The following is a 20,744-nucleotide window of genomic DNA, read 5'->3' on the forward strand; positions in this document are numbered from 1 at the left end:
GGATTGCGGATTGCCAACAGCTGCAGGTTGATATTACTCGTCACCTACAGCTAACCGGCTTAACAAGCTTCGATTAGCAACTAGCTGTGATAGCCAGAAAGCTTCGTCGTCTGGGATGGCGAATGACACGAGGGTAGGAGTGGTCCGTCCTGGTAAAATCAGACATGAATTGACGACCCCGCAGATAATGACTGGACGGCCCAGCCTATCCTGTCCCTTATATTTTACCCCAGCCTCTGACTAGGTGTTTGATGGAGGGCCGCGCGGGGGGGAATCAGAAGCTATCAAAGTCGCACGGGTAGAATAGAGAAATCTAACACGCGAGATACCATGTACGTAATTCAAACGCATCCACGAAATGGCCCCTTGGCGATGAAAGCTTGGCTACCTTACCCGAATGTATGCTGCCGGCGCGTCTATCTCGCTTCTTGATACTACGCCATGAGGTCATTTGACACGAGCCTAATGTTACGGGAACTAAGGCTCGCGTCTGTATGCTTATTTTTAACTTGTTCCACGTCGAGTAATCCGGGGTACACTATTTATCGAATTATTTGCTTCTGATCTGTGAAGTCGCGAGTTACTTCTGCTAAAACTTCCGCCCAGCGTCAGCTTCAGAAGGGGTTGACTACCGCATTGGGTGATAGTCGCTCATCTACGACTTATATCGTTCATCATCTTTGGGCCGCGGGCTCCTCGTAGCTAAGCTGTTGGTCGATTATCTGCGCGTTCTCTACACTATAAGCTCTTGCTTCGACCACGGTTCAACTCTATGAACCTTGCTCATCACTAAAGCCTCACTGCTACCCAATCATGCGCATGGTGTGCTCGTACTTACTACTTGCGAATGCAATTTCCTATCAACCCGGATCTACTAAGAACGAGGCCTTTAGGTTCAAACACTAACAACAAATCGAATCACTTTCCGTTCATGCCAAGGAGAGATCTCCATCGGGGATCTGAAGAAACTCTACGCAGGCTTAGCAGCTACAGCGGAGTTGATCCAAAAGCTAACGACTGGCTGATATCCATGTCATAACGCCAAGATAGTGTGGGAGAATTCGCGGCATCGCGTGATGACCGCTCCGTAGCGTCGGGAAGAGCCCATCTTACAATTTCTTATGCTTATTTCCGTCTGCAATCTGTGGCGACGTGTAATGAAGAACAGATAATGAAAGTAATGCTCATTTCGAAGATGAACGAAATCATAGCACTTCGCATCAGCAACATGGTCTAGCCCTTTTGATCATCAGGATTATGCCCGCCTTTGCTTTTTGAGGATGCATAACAACATTTCCATAAGCCCTATATCAGCTCGGGGGGTTGCATTATGATTGGTGGTAATAAGATTACCTGCGACAGTTGTCGTGGAAGCCCAATCTGACGGCCACGCCTAGTTCAGATCTTGCTAAACGAAAGAGAAACGGTACGAATACTGGAAAACAGTTTTGAAAATTATGTGACCTCAACTGATTCCCGGACTCTCAATGAGATGCAAAACGATCTCTCCAATCCGGGCGCCCAGCAACGGGTTCGTATTCTGATCTCTGCCAGGAGCGAAAACACTCGCGTCAATAGTTGGACTGCGAATGCCGATAAACGTATGAAACGTTTGGCTGGCATGTTCTTAATTTCTTTTCTTTTTGTCAATGGCTACCCTGGAGCTCGCCATCTCGATGCTAGACTTCTAGACATTGTTACGAGCCATCAGGTTACAGGCTGCACAGCAACGTGCCAGCGCCGATACGTGACTCCTCCGGGTTACCTTAAGCCGAGAACTATCAAAGCCAACCAACCAAGTAGCGAAGTATAAGAGATGAGTAAACCTACATAGATCATCTGAGGTTGACTAAACTCCGAAGCTCCGTTACAATATGGTGTCAGAGCGTTGCAGACTCATCATCATCTAGGCATGCAAGCCGTGGAATTCCGCGCTTCCACTTAAGATTTAACGAATGAAGTCCAGGACCACCCTCCTGGGCAGAGATGGCTCAAATCGGCAAAATCAAGCTTTGGAAGCTATCCATCGAAAGCGGGGAAGCTAGGGGGTGTAACTTAAAGGGTAACTTATAAGTTACATTGGCATTGGTCGCCGTTAACCATGCCCAATAGGAACGAGAAAGAATTGTTAGCTGGGACAGATGCGCCTGGGGCTGATATGCCTGACTCCTGGTGAGATTTCAGCGTGTGAAGGGCTGCAGAGTTTGTGGGGGGCTGGCCTAGCCAGTGCCGAAGACGCAGTGAGAAGATACGAATTCGTATGTATGTGGGAGGTATCGCAGACTTGGAAGCCGATACAACCAATCCGAGGTAGATTGGCCTGCAAAGTATCTGCATAGTGGTCGTAGATATGCAAGGCTCCATCGCCTTCTCATATATCAGATTTGCTATTCGCTGCAGGATGCAAAAAGCAATTGCTGCTCCCGGCATGTGCAGGCGAATATCGAGACGGGCTAGACGGGCTAGACGTTGACAGCAACTAAGCATGTGTAGACTAACGTTACCAACTGAAAGGCCTGTCAACGATTAGATTCGGCAGGCACCCGTAAGGAGCGATATTGGCAAGGATCAAGATTGCCGGCGGCATTGTTGCTTCTGCTGCGAGAGATGCATGAACCCTTGGAGGCTTTTTACAACGTACAGTGCGAAAGGTAACCTGACCTAAGTCGCATGTATGGTATAAAGGGCTAAACAAGGCGAGCTTCTAGAAACCTTGTAGAAGCCTTGTCGAAGCATTAAACGGGTGTACTTGAAACCCCAAGGGTCGGGAGTTTCCACCCTCCACCCTTAGGACCCTTCGAGTTTGCCACAAGCTATTGTGGCATTGGGTCCTGAAATTCCGAAGCAGCCCGGACATTCGTCATTTTAGCCGCAAACATCTGCTCGCTCCTATTTCTGGCGACGCGCGAGACACTTGTGTGGCCAACCTTAAGAACAGACCAGGGTAATATGTGACGAACGACAAGAGTGTGGGGTTCAGCAGAAAAAGTAGGGGACAAGATTTGTCGCATTGGCGGTTCAACTTGCTCAATCAAGCTTTCCGGTCCAAAGGCTCTCTCTGATAACGCTCGATATACCACATATGGGTTTTTGCGAGCGATATGGTATCATTTGTAACCTGACAGGTCGATGCATCATGACAATGCTCTCGTCTTTCTTTTTCTCCTCTGCCCACATTTAGGGGACCTTGTACTTACATCACCAGGGAATCCTGTGTGGTGGTAGGTAATGGTTGCTGGTGTTTCGACATAAGAATTGCGACTATGAGGGTAACACCAATTATAGTGTAGACAGTTGGCCAGCTCGTGGAAGGCCAGGTCAGATTCAGGGGTCCAGTACGTCGCTCACTACCAAGTCCGGGTGTGGTAGTAACCGTTAGGACGGTCTTGTGACGCCCGCGGTTATGGAGGAGCCCCGAAGGAACTATGTTGGGTTTCTGGGGAAATCCGCCATCCGCCATGCCGGGACACAGCCGAATGGCATGTTAACATGGCAATATGCTCGTAGTCACGCATACCAACTAGGCATGAAAAAATACAAGCACAAACCCAACGTGATGGACGAGATGATCGTGCTGCATCAGATAGGTACAGGAGTTCTAGCTTGGTTGGGTTGAAGTGCAGTTGGACAAACCCAGCGAGAGGCTTGAGATGACCAAACTGGGGGCGTACTAGATTATTTGCCACCAGCAAAAGCCCTTGACTTGTCCAACCCAGGACTGAGGATTCTCAGCATGATAGCTCGTCGCCATAGTGGCGCACGTTATAGCGATCACAGGCTAGAGTTAAGTCACCACGGAGAGTAAGTTCGCCGCGCATCTCGCTTGAAGGCGAACTGCTGCAGTGTGACAAGCAGACTGCAGACTACGTATTAGGTAGACAAGGCTGAAACTCAGTAGATAAAGATAGTCGCCGAGGTGACGAAGCCAGCGGGTAGTAAGTGGTATTACTGCTAAGGCAGGGAGACGCGCGGGGGATAGAGATTTTGGCGTTGCATCTTCTCACGGCACAGACTATGCGAGTGATGGCTGCAGAGTGGAAGGGATGCCGTGAAAGTGACATAGACTTAATAGAAACCCGGCAGGCTGGATGAGGTATTCGGTCGTAGAGTAGCACAGCAGTTGCCATCTACTACGGAAGCAGAATCGAAGGAATAATAGAATCGGAGCAAGTCGGGTTGACTGATGATGTCCACGACAGTAAGGCACCTACGAATGGGTGAATAATAGGATTGGGCATTATACATTATAGAGATTGGAACGGGTGTGGGAGGTAGAAAGAAAGTAGTAGGTAGGAGATTCTTCGGCAGGTTGGGGAAAGAGAAAATTTTCATGGCATCGTGACGTGCGATCCGGCTTGGGATGGGGGTGGATTCGGTGCAGAAGGGAGTAAAGAAAATGCAAGGTGGAATTGATGTGGGAGAATGGAAGAAGAAGGGGGGAAATATTAAGAAATGAAGAAAAAAAATATAAAATAAAAATAAAAATCATAATTGAATAAAATAGGTTAGCAGCTTAGGTGGGTTAGGTAGGTAACTGCCATAGTAAAGTAGCCTGAGTTGCGAAATCAGGGAAGTTGGGAAGTTGGGGAGCTGGGAAGCTAGAAACTGGGGCAACTTGGGCTAAACGGGGCAAGTACTTCGTAAGTCGCATCTAAATAATCTATCGGGCCGGCCAACGGTTTCGATATTTACTTCTTTATTTTTATTTTTATTTGTTTAAATGTTAAATGTGTAGAGTAGGGCTGGGCACGAGTCCGTACAACGCATTAAGATATTATACTGTACGTTTTCGACGAGCGTTTTGTGCCTGAATATAACTAAGTACCTACATCATACCTACTTTTACACACATATGCTAGATCTAGGCGCATGTGCGTACGGACGTAGGTTAGGTACAAGGTAGTAAGGCTATTTAGTAAAAATACGTACTTACGTACGATAGGTATCTTTTTCTTCATTATATTATTTATTCGTGTGCTTTAGACATGTAAGAGGTAGTTATGTAACTTACATGTAGTAAGCTACTCGTGTATGTAGGTCTTTGGTTTATACCGACATTTTGGTCAGCAAAACCCCCCCGAGTCTGAATCAACAATACTTGTGTTATTGTTGTTGTTGACCATAAATAAATTCTAAAGTACTAGATGTATTTATTCTACAGGACTATGAAGGTATAGATGGATTTGATTGTACAGATGAACTGTTCAAAAAAATCCATCTAACGCATCCCATCTGCAAGGACCTTACATAAGGCGTTCAAGTAACTGTTTGGTCATATATTTGATGTAGTTATTTGATGTATTTTCGTACTCTTCCGGGGCACCCGTTATTCGAATTGGCGCCTACAGCGGCCGGCTGAAAATTTGTTGATGTCAGTATTACGGTGTGTGCGACAAGGCTCCGTATTCTGCACCTCTAGGATTTAGGCCCGCCCGCTACGGGGGGCGTCCGCTTAGTAGCTTGCTTCCATTCGGTATGTAAAATATTAATGTACGAAGTAAATAATAATAACTACATAATAACAATTGAAAGGTGAAGGGTTCAATTGAAGGGTCAGAGGGTCTGTGTTACTTACTATGTTACTGTAACAAGCAACTACATATTATTTACAGTAATAGGATCCTTCCTTGGCCTCCGAAACGGTATCCAGTCCTGTAAGTATATTGTTGATCATTGACCATTGTTGAGAGATGTTCCCCTATCCCCCGTGGGCAGTTGAGTTGCCTTGGGTCTACTCGATTTGTTCATCTGTTCCTGCATACCCAGCTAGCCAACTGTCTTGGTAGTCTCACAATCCATCGTGGCTATACCGTCAGATGAGTCGCTGGTTCGTATTACCCTTCGGACTTTACATATCATAATAGGCGACGATCATTCGGAATATCTAACACCATCTAACATGTGCATCAAGCATGATGCCGGCGGCACGGTTGTGACAAACGGCCCTGGTCCAGGCCATTAACCCACTCGACTTTCAAGGCGCTCTCGTGTCAAGTTGTTTCACTTGCCATGCTCCTCTCATTCGAAGTGTTTCTATTGATTAATAGCAAGGTGAAACTAGTATATCTAAACTAAAGACGGGGCGGCCCTTCTAGAAATCATCCAGCCATAGCGTTCGAATGCCGAAGGGAAATGATATAATACAAGTACATAGGATTCAAGAGCTACGGGCATCAGCACCTCTCGCGCCCGGAGTTACCATAAAAGATCAAATCCGATTACTGCCATTCTCCGTTTAAAAGTGTTTAAAGTTTAAATATGTCCCTGGCTTGGCTTTCAATTTTACCATGCGCTTCGACCACCACTGGTCAGCGAATCGACCGGAGTACCGTCGTATCGCGATGCTTTCTAATCTGCAAGTCCTCAAGAAACATGTACATAATATTAACTGATATCAAAAACTCTTGGCTGCCAAGGTTTTATATATGGTGTTCCTACCCTAAACCCTTACACGGGTGCTTGAGAGGACTCGGGCTGCTTAGATGAGGCTATCGATACCTTAGGATTGTTAATATAGATACCCCGATTTGCATTGCTAAAGTCTCACTCAAGTCTCATCGCTAGGTTCAGCAAACGCCTCCTAATATGCCAATACAAATCTCAGCTATATCTCATCCACGATTGGCGAGAGCAAAGACTTATGTCCTATATATAGCCAATTCGCCAAGAATATTCGTAGACACGTACGTATACAATATAGAGGATCGACTTATTAGAAACCGCTCCGATACGATTTGCCAAGGGCCAAGACGGCGGCCGTGCTGGATATTCTTGGGTGTTGTAGTCAAGAACGGCTCTAAGTCAACGCCCATCTACCGCCGAAGAGGTGCAATTTGTACGTACTATCCGACGTTAAAGTGCATGACTTAGTTAACGAGGCTTCGGAATGACCCGCGATTCCCGAATACAATGACCGACTTACACTACAGTTTAACCCGCATGTGCACAGGCTCATGTGCCAAGAAAAGAGATGCGCAGCTGTGAATCAGATCCTAAAATAATATGCATAGGTAAGATGCGTAGTAGGGAATACCCTTCCAAGCTTCTTACACCCGCCAGGAATCCAATCCGAGCTCGGTAGAGGGCTCAACTAAAGAATCACTGGCTTATAACTTGAAGGGTGCCCCGAAAAAAAAAGAGATGAGAAAAAGTAGAGGCCGAAATATGGTATATCGTAATTTAGTCCCGATAAACCGTCTAGCAACCGTAATGTCGTTATTTAATATTTAATACTGTTATTCCTCGTTATTCCTAGATGGGGAAAGGCAAGCCGGTGACCCAGCTAACACACATAGTAGCTAACTGACTCGACTGACTATAACCAAAGTAGGTATGTAGCTTATTTTTAGTGCAAATAATGAATAGTGTTGCATAATACGTGACCGTAAAGCAAAGACAATTATGATAATGGGGACTAGCTCATCTCACTCCGTGCGTCTGCAACGGAACGTTTTCTATTCCATCGCGCGGCATGGAACCCCTGTCGTGGTCCTGTAAGTGATCCCGCCCTTGGCGGGCTTCAACTGCTAGCCTGCTAGCCTCCCCCCCGTCTACTTTCCCCTAGCTGTCCTCCCAAATCGAAGCTAGCGAAGTAGGGGTAGGCAAGGTAGGCTGAGGAAGCGCATCTCGCTACTGGCTGGCTTAGGCTGGGTCCGGCGTGGGTTGGAAGTTCCTCCCAACACCGATGATGTTGCCCAGAGATTCTTGGTACTGTTTTGGGGGTGGGAAAACCTTGGCTCTATCTATTTGTACGTACAATCTACATACAATCTAGCAAGCCGCAAGCGCCAATATGTTGTACATAGGCTCAGTTTCGCGCTACCTCGCAGTAATCAAGACTTCGTTTGCGTGCCCACCTTAATCTTTTTTCCCTGGCCCTTTACCTAGTTGAGTATTACGGTGCTTCATCATCTGGATTCTAAAAAACGTTTCCAGGCCAAATCAGGCGGGTAGTTTTCCTCCACCCCAGCCAATCCACAGTCTCCGTCATTGCTAGCCATGCCTGGGGCGCCATTAGCCCGTGATGACATCCATCGACAAGTATATTCCCGGCTAGGTTTGCTGTAGAAGGACTAAGTATTTTTTTTCTCTCTTTCGCTTTGGGCTTCTACTTTGAACTCGTCGGTTCTTCATCCCACCAGGTTGTAGATGATAAGCCTGCCCACCTACCTACCTACGTTACCTACCAACCGGTCCTTGGACCTTAGACTCAACTTCTTTAAACCTCCCACGTTCCCCCTTCCCGAGCCGACTGCTCCCGTCAGTCTTGCTTGCTCTCACTCACACCAAACTCGACCGCGGTACCGTGTCTGATATCACAATATAGAAGTATACGATATACTTCAACTTGACATCTCGAAAGCCGAGTTGGACTTAGACCTTAGACCAGTCCAAGTTTGACTCGACAACTGGCAGGTGAGCTACTTGGCGCCTGGAGGTTTTCTTGTCAAGACGACTTACACCCACCTCAGCCAAACCCATTTCCGATAGTCCCCATCCAAGGCAGGGCCTTTTCCCGGTCAGACTCTATTAGCCGCATAGCACCGCCGAGAAGCGTTCGCGCTGCACTGTGCAGTTTAGCTTGCCCTTGGTGTTGGTGCCGACGGCTGATCACCGCGCGCAAAAAAATATTTAAAAAAATCCGTTGAAACTCAATTGACCTTTTTTTTTGCGGCTCCTCGACGGGGAATAAAAAAAAGGACGAGAGACAAGAGTTCTCAAACCGCAATCGCATCAACTTTTTAAAAACTAAAAAAAGAATTTTCCAAGCGAAGAAAAATCTCCACTCAATCCACCATATTCTTTCTTACCTAGGTAGACAGGAGCTTCTTTCTTCCTGTTTTCTTTTCATATCGCGAAAGCGGTCTTTCACTCCGGTTCAGCCTCGGTCTTAGACACTAGTTTCCATTCATACTTTCATACTTATTCACTTACTCCGTACGGCAACACATCACCTAAGCCGTTACATACACACTTATACACACACTTATCTTATACACACTCTTCCGAGTTGTTGATCCGTCTTACACTTACATCATCCCCCCTGCCCTACCGATTTACTTACATTATATACGAACAGCTACCCTTGGAGATGCGTGCATGAGGGATTCGCTTCAATAACCTTACCTACCTTACCTACCAAGTTCCCCGTCGCAGCGTCGCCCCGGTCCGCTGCAACGCAACCTACTAAGCTTATTAGCTACCGTTACCAAATCGCTACTCTCGGGCCTTTGTTGGCCCCTTGACGCCCACGTTCCCAGCGTTTCCCAGCGGTAGCCTCGATTTGCTCATTCATTCACTAGAGCGCCCACCGCTCCTTTGATCCCGCGCGAATTTAGCTTGAGCTTGTTGAACGCCAATCCGTTTTGCAACCTCGAGCCTCGAGCAAACCCTCTGGCCTTCTCAACTTGTTCCGGCCTTGATTAAAACATCACAATGTTAATTGACGGCGAGAAATGGGCTTGCGAAGCCTGTGTTAGAGGACACCGGGTTAGTAATTGCCAACATTCAGGTGAGTAGTGAGCGCAATCATTACCGCATTTCTAGTTATTACTTCGATTTTCCCCCCCATTTGTCAAAACCCAGTTACAATAACCCCCCGCGGGGCAGCGCATATAAGTCAATATCGGCGCTTCAGAAAACGACAGAAAATATAGCAGAGGCAAGGCAAGGGGAAGCCTCGGGCAAATTCTTTTTTTTTTTTTTTTTTTTTTTTTCTTGTTCTCTCTTCTTATTTTACGATTATGGATGAAATTACTATAATTGAGAATATATCACTTACACGTTGTCGCAATCCGTCTAGATCGACCGCTTCAGCACATCAACAAGAAAGGCCGGCCCGTGTCGCAATGCCAGCATTGTCGCGCGATGCGCAAGTCTCGGTCGTCTCATATAAAATGCGATTGCGGCGAGAAGACGCATAAATGCGCCCATCTAAAGCAGACAGTTGAAGGACATAAGGGTGAGGCAACCCCCAAATCTAAAGACGCCCTCCCAAATTATTCCTATTATATGTAAAAGGCCTACGTGTCTGACCTTGAAGTCTATTTTGCCGGTCCAGACAGCTGCTGTTGTAACCACGGAGGACGATGCACATGTTCGCATAAGAAAGAACCCGCGCTCGATACCGTCCCAGAGTCCGATTCCGAAGCGGAACCAGATGCTCAACCGGCCAAGCCCAAGGCTACCCCCCGGCGACGGCGTACGAACACGGCGCATTCCGAGCCCGTCCTGAGCTTTGACGAGAATGGTCACCACAAACCTCCGCAGAGGCATACAAAGGCCTCGCAGAAGAGTGGTCCCTATACCATAAATCGCGGCTCGTCCATGCATAGGACTGGTAGCTCGAGTAGTCTAGGAACTAAATCCGTCGATCGATCCCGAATGACCGGCTCTTCGTCACCTGATAGAGAGACACGGATGGCGAAATCCGAGCAAGCGTCGCCTTCGATCGAAGGACACTCGTCGTTCCAGCATCTCAATGGTCAATTGCCGCCATTGGACCTTTCGAACATCCATTACCCCGAGTACTCCTCCTCGTTCGACCTTTTCTCGGGCGTCTCCGATTACGAGCCACCCATGTTCAGCGCAGGTCTTAGCGCGGCGTCGGTCGATTGGGCACAATACGACGGCTTAGAGCTGAAGGGTGAAAGCTTCACACCCTCGAGTTTTGACCAGACGCAGTCGTACATGGGACTCGACTTCGGTGGCTCTACAGAGCCGACTTTAACCTCCAATTCGGGCGATGTGTCTGAGACGGAAGACTTGGCCTCCGCATTCAGCGAACCGCAGTTTGACGGCTACGGCAATAGTGCCGCGAGCAGCTATATGGCCATGTCACAAAGTATACTTACCGACAATGATCTGAGTAACCTTGACTTTAACCAGTTCAAGAATACGACGACTGCGAGCAAGTTGCTGTCCAACCAGTCCTCGTTTGACGAGGGCAGCTCTGTCTTCCCTCTCATGGAGGATGACTCTATCTGGGGTATGAGCAATTTCACCGACGGCATCACGCACTCGCCGGATCCCGTAGCGTCCGGCCTGTGGGATACCGCTTAGACCAGTTCGCCACCACATCTCTTTGTGTGTGTGACTACGGGGCGCATACGCCCGGTGATAATATACATACCGGCAGGCTCCGATAATACGGAACTCCAGCGTTTTGATTTCTCGCGCTGCATTCTTCTTCAATCATGATACCACGCGCTTTATGACAAACTTGAGCTCTTGTTATATCCATCGTATACCCCTTAGGGAGTCTAGTTTCGCGCTCTCATTATTTCTTTTTCTTCTGCTGTCGAATCAGTTCATTCTGATCATAGCTCTCATCAAACGGACAATGGCGCGGATTTGCGAAAACCTTTATTATTTTTTTCGGTGGGAGGGGAGATTTGGCATTCCTGTTCTCTGGGTGGTAGAGCTTATGACACTTATCGGATTCTCGGGAGGCGTTTTCTTTTGGACATTATTCTTGAATTTTGTTTTGGTTTCTTCTGTCTCATACGGAGCGGCTCGCGCATACGGAACCTTTTTCCAGTCGTACATATTACCTCCAACAGCATATGTTTACCATTTCCCCCCAAATATTTAGACCCAGACCCTCAACGGGCTGAGGGAGTGTGTGTGAGAGAGGCGGTCTGTTTCAAACAAAAAATATCTACCTTGTTCCTGCACATAGATTAGAAGTAGAGAATGCCCAGAAGGGCATATTTGGTACATCGGTTAGAAAGGGCATATAGGGGCAGGGGGTGGGGAGGAAAGACAAATCGGAGTCGCTCGGTGCGGGATGATCTCACGAGTCTTCTTGCGCTGTCTTTTTCATCTTGGTACGGTATATACTTGCCTCTTTGGGTATATTATTCAGATATAGCTATTGCTATTATAACACACCGTTATTATAACATCCTGACCATCGCGGAACACATGCCCATGCGTCGATCAGCTGACAGCTTGCGACTCAATCGGGGGCCATGCATAATTCCCCTGGTAGACGCGGCGAAGAGGCTCCGCAAAGATTGGGGGGGTTTTTCTTGGGTATTCCCAAGCCAAGGATCCAAGATGACCAGGATGACAAATTATCGATGCAGCATACGCGCGGTTCGCGGTATATATGTAGATGGTAACCCACTATACCATATACGTATAGGTAGATCAGATGTAGGTTAGAGATGACGGGTCTACAGTAGCGCGTCTTGTCGCTCCGAGATTTCTGTTCCTGCAGCCGATGTCGCGAACCTCCGAATGAAGCGAGCGAGCAAAGCGGATCGTGCCGAGTTTCTAACGGTCATAAATTTTATTTAGAAAGGAAAAGAGCCCTCGAGAAACATTTTCCGCATGAATACGAACATGGCAAATAGATGCGAGCTCGGCGCACGATGGTTGGTTTCAAAAGGCAAGCCGAGATCGTACATCAAGGCCCCCTCGTGCCGTTCTATCCTGTTAGTCGGTGAGGAGAAGACTGCTCTACGGCTTATGATTAGGCGCGGCGTAGTGGAACACGACGGGCTTTCCAAGACGAACCAAGAGAATACACAAGAAACACAAGAAAAAAAAAACAGGCCGAAGAGGGAGGGGGATCACTGGACATTTATGTATGGAGCACAAAGATTATGAGAAAAAAAGAAACCCAGACGAAACGAAATGGGTTTTTTCTTTGCATTTCGTATTTGAGAATGATCGGAAAAGAGCTCATCAGTGACGACATGATGGTACCATCCTGATTCGTGTGAAGGTCGGATGATGGAGGGAGGACTTGGCGTTGATTCGCTCTTTTATTCTCTCAAACTCGCTGCCGATGGAGACAGATCGGCAGACGCTGAAACCACCCTTTAGGCAAATGGGGGATAAAATGTCTGCTGGTCCTATACGAGTCCAAGTTTATATCAAGGTACAGTAAGAAGGAGAATTACCTGCCTAACTAAACCACCAAAACGCTACCAAGATGCAGGTGGTAATATATATCATCCTTAGATCTCCAACATAGGTATCCTTATGGGTTCCTCGCTCCGTATTTACTTCGCTTATCTCGAATTTCGAGCTCAAGCTTTATGCCATACATTAGTAGATTAGGTACCTAAGGCAAGTAATATCACCTTCTCCGCTACCATCAGTCGGGATCATATAGGATTATTTCTTTCTCCAAGCTCCGCGCGGCATCGTCCCACCACCAATTGGAATAGGGGGGGAGCTTCAATAGGGCGACTAAAGAGGAAAACTCCACTTGGTTGCTGCTCGGCAGAAATAACCCAACTTCTTTATGCTGGCTGACCGGCGCGTTCCACAGCAGAAGAGTCTCATGGGCTATTTGTTGCTCAGTTGACTGACATGGTTGAGAGTCTATCGATGGAGTATGGAAATGTTGGGTAGCAGTAGCAATGGCTCGAATAAACAAACCCCTCCTAGGCTGAAGGTATCGCCAAAGACCTCCCGGCATATCTACTACTACTATACTATACCGGAATCGAATAGTCACGGGCTTCCATTTGGGGACATCCGAGACCATCCACAAGTTCCACCTGACGGTGCTAAGCGAAACATTTGCTGCTTGTCTCCAAATATCACTGGGTGGCGGTAGTTTGAGGGTGTGCTGATTCGATAAGACTACGAGAGACGTATATATACATACGCTGTATGAGTTAACTACAACCTTTCAATGGTAGGTAATACTAATTATGTGATAGTATGAACTAGATGGGAACTCGCTGGTCATAGCCTAGGAAATACCGGACGGTCAAACAGATACCAATAGCGTTCGCTAATAAGAAAAGGAAGCTAAACTGGCTGTTATACCCAACTTGTAGTACATCCCACGGTAGGTCATCTAAATTAATTCGAATAGCTGATCAATTTAATAAGGAGGTTAAAAAGACCCAGTGCGGATGCAATGTGTGCACCAATTTTCAGTCCCCAGCGTCAACGTACATACCGATATCGATCTCTACTGTAGTTCGTAAGATCTCGGATCGAAGAACTAAGTTCTGTCACATTCACACCTGAGATGAGATATGGTCACTTGCCTTTTTAGGTATCAAGTATAACCTGATTGGCCCGTTGAATATGCAGGTTCGCTTGGTTGCATGTAACGCTCAAAAAGCTTCAAAATAACCTTAAGGCAGGATTATATTTTCGTGATTAGGTGGGTGGGTAGCTACTAATAAGCCATGGAGAGGTAATTTTTCGTCACGGTAAAGCGGCTGGAAATCTATAAGTTACTTTTAATAACCACTTGAGACTCTATACAGACACCGAAAGCTAACAAAATCAAAATCACATTAGTCTTACATTTATAACTACACCCTTGTCAATATCCGCGCAAACAGTAAAGCGGCGCAGCGCATTAGTTGGCGGAATTCTATCACTATCACGGCTACTTTCTGAACGTAACGTATTGAAGGGGGTTATCATTAATATAAATCACTAACGTAACCCGCCTGGGCTTTTAATGAGGCTAGATGAAGCAATGCCACCCCTGAATTGATACTGCCAGTCACCGCTGGGCTTATGGCGAGGCCACGGCCCGGTTCCTTCGCGGCGTGCACTATTCCAAGGTCCGGCAGAAGACAATGTTCGATCTTCTTTTCCACTAAAAACGGCAGTAATCCTCATAAGAAACAGCAAACCTTGCTTACTACCTACGCCTCGGATGCCAAAGACATTGACCATTTGGCAGGCGATCCATATCCAGGAAGGATTATCGATTAACAATTATTTTCTGGCTATACCTTGCGCCGAACCCTAGAATACAAGTACTTAATGTATCGGTAAGTGGAGATTGTGTCGGGAGGATCGCTTTCTAGTATCTCCTAGAGCCGGATCACTTCACTTATATTGGTCTACCCATTGCTCTGTGCTGATACAACAGGATGCTACCCTACCGCATCATCGACGAGTGAGTTTCAGCCAGAACATTTAAGTAGCCACCTCGGGTCAGTATTCGAGGGTCAAACCCGACATCACTATAATTGTCGCTTGTCCTGAGCGATACAGAATCTGAACTCTTCTCTTGCTTGGGGGCTTCAGATTCTGTCGCCGTAGCTAAGTCGGCAAGGTGCTGTAAGCTTTGGTTTGCGGCATCCTGAGCAGTAGAAGGTCGAATATGCTCCGATATACGGTCTCTTATGACTGCATCCCACGTCGACGGAGCGAGGTTCGACTCTAGAAGCTGCCGTAACAGCGACGTGGCTTCGTCGCGGGTTTTTTCAACCTTGGCTAGCTCGAGTAGCGATAGCGCTACAAGGCAGAAAAAATGGTGGTTTAATGGGGTTAGGAGTTGTGTATTGGTAAGTAAGAGACCCACCGTCTCTTTGCATGGCCATAGGACATCAGTCGATTTTGCGTTGGTCTGGAAGAGATACGCAAGTAATCTACAATGCCAGTAAACCATGTGTAATACGGGATGAGATACCGGCGTGATGCTTTGGGGAAGAATTTCTCGGAAGAGTTCTATGGAAAGGTTGAAGAAAGAACTCAAGATGGGTGCAGCACCTGAGTCGGGAGACAGAATCTTAGGAGGGGCCAAGGCAACCGGTGCAAAGTGGCCCAGAATGTTCGACAACCCTATCATTATTAGCTTTAGACCCCGTGATTTATTCGATCCATTCGATATACTTACGTGCTAAGTGGTACACATTTTCGCCCAGGACCGACTGCAGGCTAGGCAGAATAACCACGCTGTCGTTCGGGATGAACAACGGACTTGCAGTCCCAATAGCATTCCAGCGGTCCAACATAATCAACGTCCACCAAGCTCGGGTTGCGATGTTTTCATTTGAATGGAATTCTAGAGGAGCATCGACACTCGTTTCTAGGCCTGAAACGTGAAGCCTCATTGAATAGGCTAGACCCACAGCGCGTCCCAGAACTGACGCTTTAGAGGGGCCTCCATGTTCGCCCTTCAATGATGGCGGGCCATAATTATCAGTTGCAAGGGCCGTCAGTATTAGTGTTTGAAGATGCACGAGGTTCATGACCGGTGTACGCGGAGTCTGGTCAGATTCCCACTCCGTTATCATTCGTGTACCGGAGCCAATGTCGACATTGGTATATAAGCCAGGGATCGAAACAAAAGACTGCATAGTACCATAAAGCGCCTCAACGAAGGCATCACGAAGGAGAGGTGGGCACTGCGCTAATTGACCTTCAACGCGAGCTTTGCTTGCTGCGAGTAGAGGAAAACATGGATGAACTACATTGAGATAACCATTGAACGCACTCTCGTCTAGTTCACGAGTTGTGCCATTATGGTGGAGGTCAAGCGGCGCCGCATCTATGACAGCAGCTGGGCGGGGAGGTGCATCAGCATCAGGCTTGGACAAAGGCTGAGGTGCCAATCCATTAGCAGAATACGGAGGTGCCCTGAAACTTGCGGAGGGGGTCTGGTAAGGCTGGATGGGTCGTGGTTCCGAACTCCATGTTGCCTGGCGCGAATTCGTGGGTGTTGTGAACTCGCCGGACATGTTTGAATACGGTCTTTTACGACTATTCTCCTCCGGCTGTGCAGGTGTACCAAAGATATCGGCCGACTCTCTCCTGGCACCATTTAAAAGCTCACTTAGGCTATCGACATTGCCTCCTTCGCTCGCCAATTTGCCTTCAATATGATGTATTCGATCTGCCAGCTCTTTGATATATCCTTTGCTTGGGCCACGCTTCTGTGGGATTCTGCTGAAAAGACAACGAATTGCTGAACGGCGGCAGTTGGAACAGGGCTCCTCACCGTTTTCCGATACAGCATCACACTTCACCTTCTTCCTGCGACATTCATCGCAAGCACGAGACACTTTGGACCTCTTTCTCGGCGGGATACCATCCGGTATAGACGAAGCTTGGGCTGCATAGTGTTTTGCCAACTCCTCCATTGTGCTCTGCGACTGTATTTGAGGTGGTTGCTGATGCTGATGCGGGTGCGGCTGCTGTGGTGCTAAGTGCATCTGGTGATGCTCCTGTGGGTGCTGCTCAGGTAAGTATTCATGTTGCGGATGTTGATCTTGTAGGTGATGTTCATTATGACCAATAGAAGGATCGTGGGTGCCCATGGGGTGATCATCATGGGCCAATTGGTCATTATGATGTTCATGGATATGATTCTCAATATGATTGCTATGTTCTGGTATGTGATCATGCTGCATTTGGTCATCATGTTGCTGGAGGTGAGGTTCGTGGACATCGGACTGAGCTATCACGTTTTGAAGGTTCGAGTCTTCATTAGGATCGAGAGGTAGTGTGGGCATGCCTTGACTAAGACCCTGGCTAAGCTGAGCAGCGAGTTGCAGCTCTTCGGCACTTGTAATGGACGGGCGGACATCGTGTTGACGAGGGGTGGAGGGTTCGACACTCTCGGGCTGTACTTGTTGATGATCCGAATTATGGTCGTTATACACTGCCGTACTATCTTGACCATTCGTTGCAGGCAAGGGATATTGTTGTATGTCAACAGTCTCGTCCCGAATTTCGGGCTTTGAGTCTTCGAGCATGGGATCTATGTCGGGCATTGTGACTAGTCGCTCTTGGACGTGTCGGGGTCTACGGGATGCGTGACAACGCGGTCCTTCACACAATGCGATTTTATTTGCGCCAAAAAAACAGACTTGGGTGCAAATTAACGCAACTGCAACAAAACAGGATGCTGCCTCTTATCCTCCGCCCAAGATGGCAAGGATGCACTTGCGACAGGTAGAAGACAGAGTCGCGCAGCGTAGTAGTCTATATTGCTTCGTTACCTGCAAACAGAGGAGTGTTAGAATTACATAGCGACAGCACCAGTCGTGATGAACGAGAGTATGAAAAATGCGTCTTGAGATATAATCCAAGACTATTCAAGCCTATGTAAAGCCATTGATATATAGCAACGCCGACGCGGGCGCAGCAGCTATAGAAGCTCCCATATTGAAATGCGACCAGAGAGATGGCGAGAGGGAAAAAAAAAAAGAAGATCATTTAGGATCAGATCAGACGTACCAGCAGCAAGTTCCAATTTCCAATAATATGGGGATGGAAAATAGATAGACGGATTCCGGTTTTGCCCAGAAGCGGAGGAGGAAGAACCTGAATAGCCGATGTGTCTTTTTTTTCTTTTTTCCTCGGTCCTAGATTTTCCAGGGCTCTACGCAAAAGTCGGCGATTCAAAATCAATGCCAATTCTCGGAGACGGGAAAAAGTTTCGAATTGAAAGGATCAAATCAGCGTGTGCCGGTGTGGAAGAGGGAGTTGGAAAAAGAATTTTGCGGACGGTCAACAAGGACGAAACCCGAAAATTTGTATATATGCTCTAAAGCGTACGTGTCTCCACCCCTGTCCCTAGCAAACTTAAATTTTATTGTGCATAAGGTATCTGGGTAACGTGAGTATGCACGGATCCGTCATATTACCTCAGTTAACATCTGCATGTATCCTATTACTAAGCACAGCTAATCCCTAAACATGACAGACTGAAAACTCATGCATAAGAGTTGTTCTTTTTCCTTGTCATCATCTATCTTTAAAATGAGTCCAAAAATATGTAACCTTCAACTTAACTGCACTGTTTCCTAGTAATAATTATAAGGCCTCGACGTTCGCAATGATTCATAACTACACTGGTTTTTGAGAATTAGCTGGGTTGCACTTTTAGGACAAACAGATATTCAACATCAACTCGTTTGACTATTTCATACTTTTGTAATTTGAACACTTCGACTTGAAGAAGACAAACCACATAAAACAAAATGGATGACTCCATAGGTACTCATATCTTTTACTATTTTCCTACGAAATAATTTAATATAACCTTTCTCCCTCTCGAAATATCCTCGACCAATCACTTCCTAGTACCCCTTTTCAATTGCGTTAAAGCATACAATCTTCCACAGTAACCTTCTTAAACAACAACCGTAGCTCCTTTCGCCACTCGCCCATACGTAGTCCCATACCTCTCAAGCATATGCTCCTCAGCCGTCAGAGCTTTGCCATCAGGACCAACAGTAGTAGGCTCGCTCCCGTCAAAGGGTCTTAGCTCAACATCGGTATTGCCGTCAAAGAAGAATGGTACCGAATACCGATCCTTGCCGCTACGATTAACAACACGGTGTACAGTGCTCTTGTACACGTTCTTAGTCCATAGCGATAGCATGTCGCCGATGTTGACCACATAGGCATCCGGGTTGGGATCCACGCCAACCCACGTGTTGGTAGAATGGTCTAGGACTTCGAGGCCACCGGAGCCGTCTTGTAGCAAGAGTGTAATAGCACCTAGCAAATATGGAAGATTAAAGTAAGAACTCTTATTCCTTTCACTATATAGATACTATATGGAAATTTGCAAAGGAGATAAATAGGGAGGACTTACCAAAGTCTGTGTGCGCTCCAGCTCCGAGCTGACGCTCATCTGTCGAATTCTGCGGCGGGTAGTGTAACAGCCGGAGGGCGCAAACTGGATCGTTCGAGATGAACGGTACAAAGATGTCATCGCCATAGGGCAGGCCTCGAGCAAGAATTTCCATAACCCTACATGACAACTCGAAGACGGCGGAGTAGTAGGTTTCCGTAGGGATTTTTAACGCTTCGTCGGGGAGTCCTTCTGGGAAGATGTTTGGGCCAATTAGGTATGGATGCGCTTGTGACCGCGGATCATCGCTAGCTATATGTTGCCCGATAAAGAAACCCTGTGCGCCGAATTGTAGTAGTACTTAGTTACTGCCTTGTAGTAAAGCATGGTATAGAGGCCGACTAGGTGTTGCAGACGTAAATCTTTCATCGAGTGGCTTACCTCTTTAAGGTCGGGAAGAGCGTCTTCTTGTAAGACCTATTTCCATCCGAAGTCTGACGTTAGTTTTATATAGTAACTATATTGAAAAAGCATTCTGATATGGGGTAGAATAAACGAAAAGGTACTAATTCTAGCAACTAACCTGGGCGCCCATTAAGTCATAGCCCCTATTCTTTAGAATTGGAGGCCGTATCTTTTTCTTCTCTTCTAGCGGAAGGGCGAAAAAGGTCTCTGCAGCCTTGAAGACGGCATCTCTTAGCTCTTTTGGTACGCCATGGTTAACAATCTGGAAGACTAAAAGAAGCAGAGTTAACAACTGTTTCCTATGGCCTTAAACCTCACGAGTCTAATAAATACAGACAGATCCGGTGTATTCATCGTATCAAAGGCTATGTTGATAGAAATAAACTGATACCAATAGCCGTTCTTAGAACCACTAATAGTGACTTACAACCGCTTGTAACACAGGCCTGCCGCACATTCTCAACTACTTCAGCAGATGCTGCTGAGGTTGGGTCTTCGAGGAATGGAGATATGTCGACCGTTGGAATCATAAATTGGACATTGGGTTTATTGGTGGTCATCGTCGCGATATATCCTCTTACCGAAAATATAAACGTTATCTACTTTGAATTTGACCAAGTATCTTTAGTTCGATATATAGTCGAACCTGGAGATTTCTAGAAAAGACCCCGTAATCTTAAGGAGTCTGACTCCAAAACCTCCAGTAGAGGTTGCTTACACCCAAGTGTTATCGGCGGGGGACTTCCACGGAGCTCGCCGGCTACCGACTTCGGAGAAGACCTTGGGTATAGGTTAGGTAGTTAAAGCTATATTTGCTGCTCGTCGAATATGTATATATAATTGAGATGGTTGTAAATGCTACTATCCGATTTAACCCTTTCTTCATCTGACGGAGCACGGGGTGTAGAGTTCAGGTCAGGTAGGTAGTGTACAAAACGCACGATTTGAAGTTGTAAATTTTAATTTAGGAAACGGC

General features: G+C 46.9%; 6 protein-coding genes across 6 annotated transcripts; 3 read left to right on the forward strand and 3 right to left on the reverse strand.

The window, feature by feature from the left end:
- Positions 1-1,265: 1,265 nt before the first annotated feature.
- F5Y00DRAFT_120927 (uncharacterized protein) lies at positions 1,266-1,940 on the forward strand. The gene has a single exon (XM_048004042.1). The coding sequence runs from the start codon at positions 1,493-1,495 to the stop codon at positions 1,811-1,813; it is 321 nt and encodes a 106-aa protein (XP_047863262.1). The 5' UTR covers positions 1,266-1,492; the 3' UTR covers positions 1,814-1,940.
- Positions 1,941-8,912: 6,972 nt separating this feature from the next.
- Positions 8,913-11,378, forward strand: F5Y00DRAFT_121206 (uncharacterized protein). The gene is made up of 3 exons (XM_048004047.1): positions 8,913-9,511; positions 9,803-9,961; positions 10,061-11,378. The coding sequence occupies exons 1-3, from the start codon at positions 9,436-9,438 to the stop codon at positions 11,059-11,061; spliced, it is 1,236 nt and encodes a 411-aa protein (XP_047863263.1). The 5' UTR covers positions 8,913-9,435; the 3' UTR covers positions 11,062-11,378.
- F5Y00DRAFT_121081 (uncharacterized protein) lies at positions 11,318-12,252 on the forward strand. The gene has a single exon (XM_048004043.1). It carries the CDS (start codon positions 11,695-11,697, stop codon positions 12,166-12,168), a length of 474 nt encoding a protein of 157 aa, XP_047863264.1. The 5' UTR covers positions 11,318-11,694; the 3' UTR covers positions 12,169-12,252.
- A 2,516-nt stretch (positions 12,253-14,768) lies between these two features.
- On the reverse strand, positions 14,769-17,655 carry F5Y00DRAFT_121188 (uncharacterized protein). Its single transcript, XM_048004046.1, has 2 exons — positions 15,614-17,655; positions 14,769-15,558 (listed from the first exon to the last, which is right to left on the reverse strand). The coding sequence occupies exons 1-2, from the start codon at positions 17,490-17,492 to the stop codon at positions 14,873-14,875; spliced, it is 2,565 nt and encodes an 854-aa protein (XP_047863265.1). The 5' UTR covers positions 17,493-17,655; the 3' UTR covers positions 14,769-14,872.
- On the reverse strand, positions 17,598-18,058 carry F5Y00DRAFT_121168 (uncharacterized protein). Its single transcript, XM_048004045.1, has one exon. The coding sequence runs from the start codon at positions 17,935-17,937 to the stop codon at positions 17,704-17,706; it is 234 nt and encodes a 77-aa protein (XP_047863266.1). The 5' UTR covers positions 17,938-18,058; the 3' UTR covers positions 17,598-17,703.
- A 635-nt stretch (positions 18,059-18,693) lies between these two features.
- On the reverse strand, positions 18,694-20,705 carry F5Y00DRAFT_241743 (Clavaminate synthase-like protein). The gene is made up of 5 exons (XM_048008405.1): positions 20,196-20,705; positions 19,887-20,038; positions 19,745-19,780; positions 19,325-19,640; positions 18,694-19,227 (listed from the first exon to the last, which is right to left on the reverse strand). The coding sequence occupies exons 1-5, from the start codon at positions 20,326-20,328 to the stop codon at positions 18,857-18,859; spliced, it is 1,008 nt and encodes a 335-aa protein (XP_047863267.1). The 5' UTR covers positions 20,329-20,705; the 3' UTR covers positions 18,694-18,856.
- Positions 20,706-20,744: the final 39 nt, after the last annotated feature.

Source organism: Daldinia vernicosa, assembly GCF_022497035.1.
Source record: "Daldinia vernicosa strain CBS 139.73 unplaced genomic scaffold F5Y00scaffold_35, whole genome shotgun sequence".
Classification (NCBI taxonomy): Eukaryota; Fungi; Ascomycota; class Sordariomycetes; order Xylariales; family Hypoxylaceae; genus Daldinia; species Daldinia vernicosa.

Bases quoted from the DNA above. Each gene is read 5' to 3' on its own strand.
- F5Y00DRAFT_120927 (XM_048004042.1), top strand. From the start codon at position 1,493: ATGCAAAACGATCTCTCCAATCCGGGCGCCCAGCAACGGGTTCGTATT.
- F5Y00DRAFT_121206 (XM_048004047.1), top strand. From the start codon at position 9,436: ATGTTAATTGACGGCGAGAAATGGGCTTGCGAAGCCTGTGTTAGAGGA. The intron at 9,512-9,802 runs GTGAGTAGTGAG...CAATCCGTCTAG, and splicing joins TAGTAATTGCCAACATTCAG to ATCGACCGCTTCAGCACATC. The intron at 9,962-10,060 runs GTGAGGCAACCC...TTGCCGGTCCAG, and splicing joins GACAGTTGAAGGACATAAGG to ACAGCTGCTGTTGTAACCAC.
- F5Y00DRAFT_121081 (XM_048004043.1), top strand. From the start codon at position 11,695: ATGCCCAGAAGGGCATATTTGGTACATCGGTTAGAAAGGGCATATAGG.
- F5Y00DRAFT_121188 (XM_048004046.1), bottom strand. From the start codon at position 17,492: ATGCCCGACATAGATCCCATGCTCGAAGACTCAAAGCCCGAAATTCGG. The intron at 15,559-15,613 runs GTAAGTATATCG...TAATAATGATAG, and splicing joins AAATGTGTACCACTTAGCAC to GGTTGTCGAACATTCTGGGC.
- F5Y00DRAFT_121168 (XM_048004045.1), bottom strand. From the start codon at position 17,937: ATGATCTTCTTTTTTTTTTTCCCTCTCGCCATCTCTCTGGTCGCATTT.
- F5Y00DRAFT_241743 (XM_048008405.1), bottom strand. From the start codon at position 20,328: ATGACCACCAATAAACCCAATGTCCAATTTATGATTCCAACGGTCGAC. The intron at 20,039-20,195 runs GTAAGTCACTAT...TGCTTCTTTTAG, and splicing joins GGCCTGTGTTACAAGCGGTT to TCTTCCAGATTGTTAACCAT. The intron at 19,641-19,744 runs GTAAGCCACTCG...TTCGGCGCACAG, and splicing joins CTCTTCCCGACCTTAAAGAG to GGTTTCTTTATCGGGCAACA.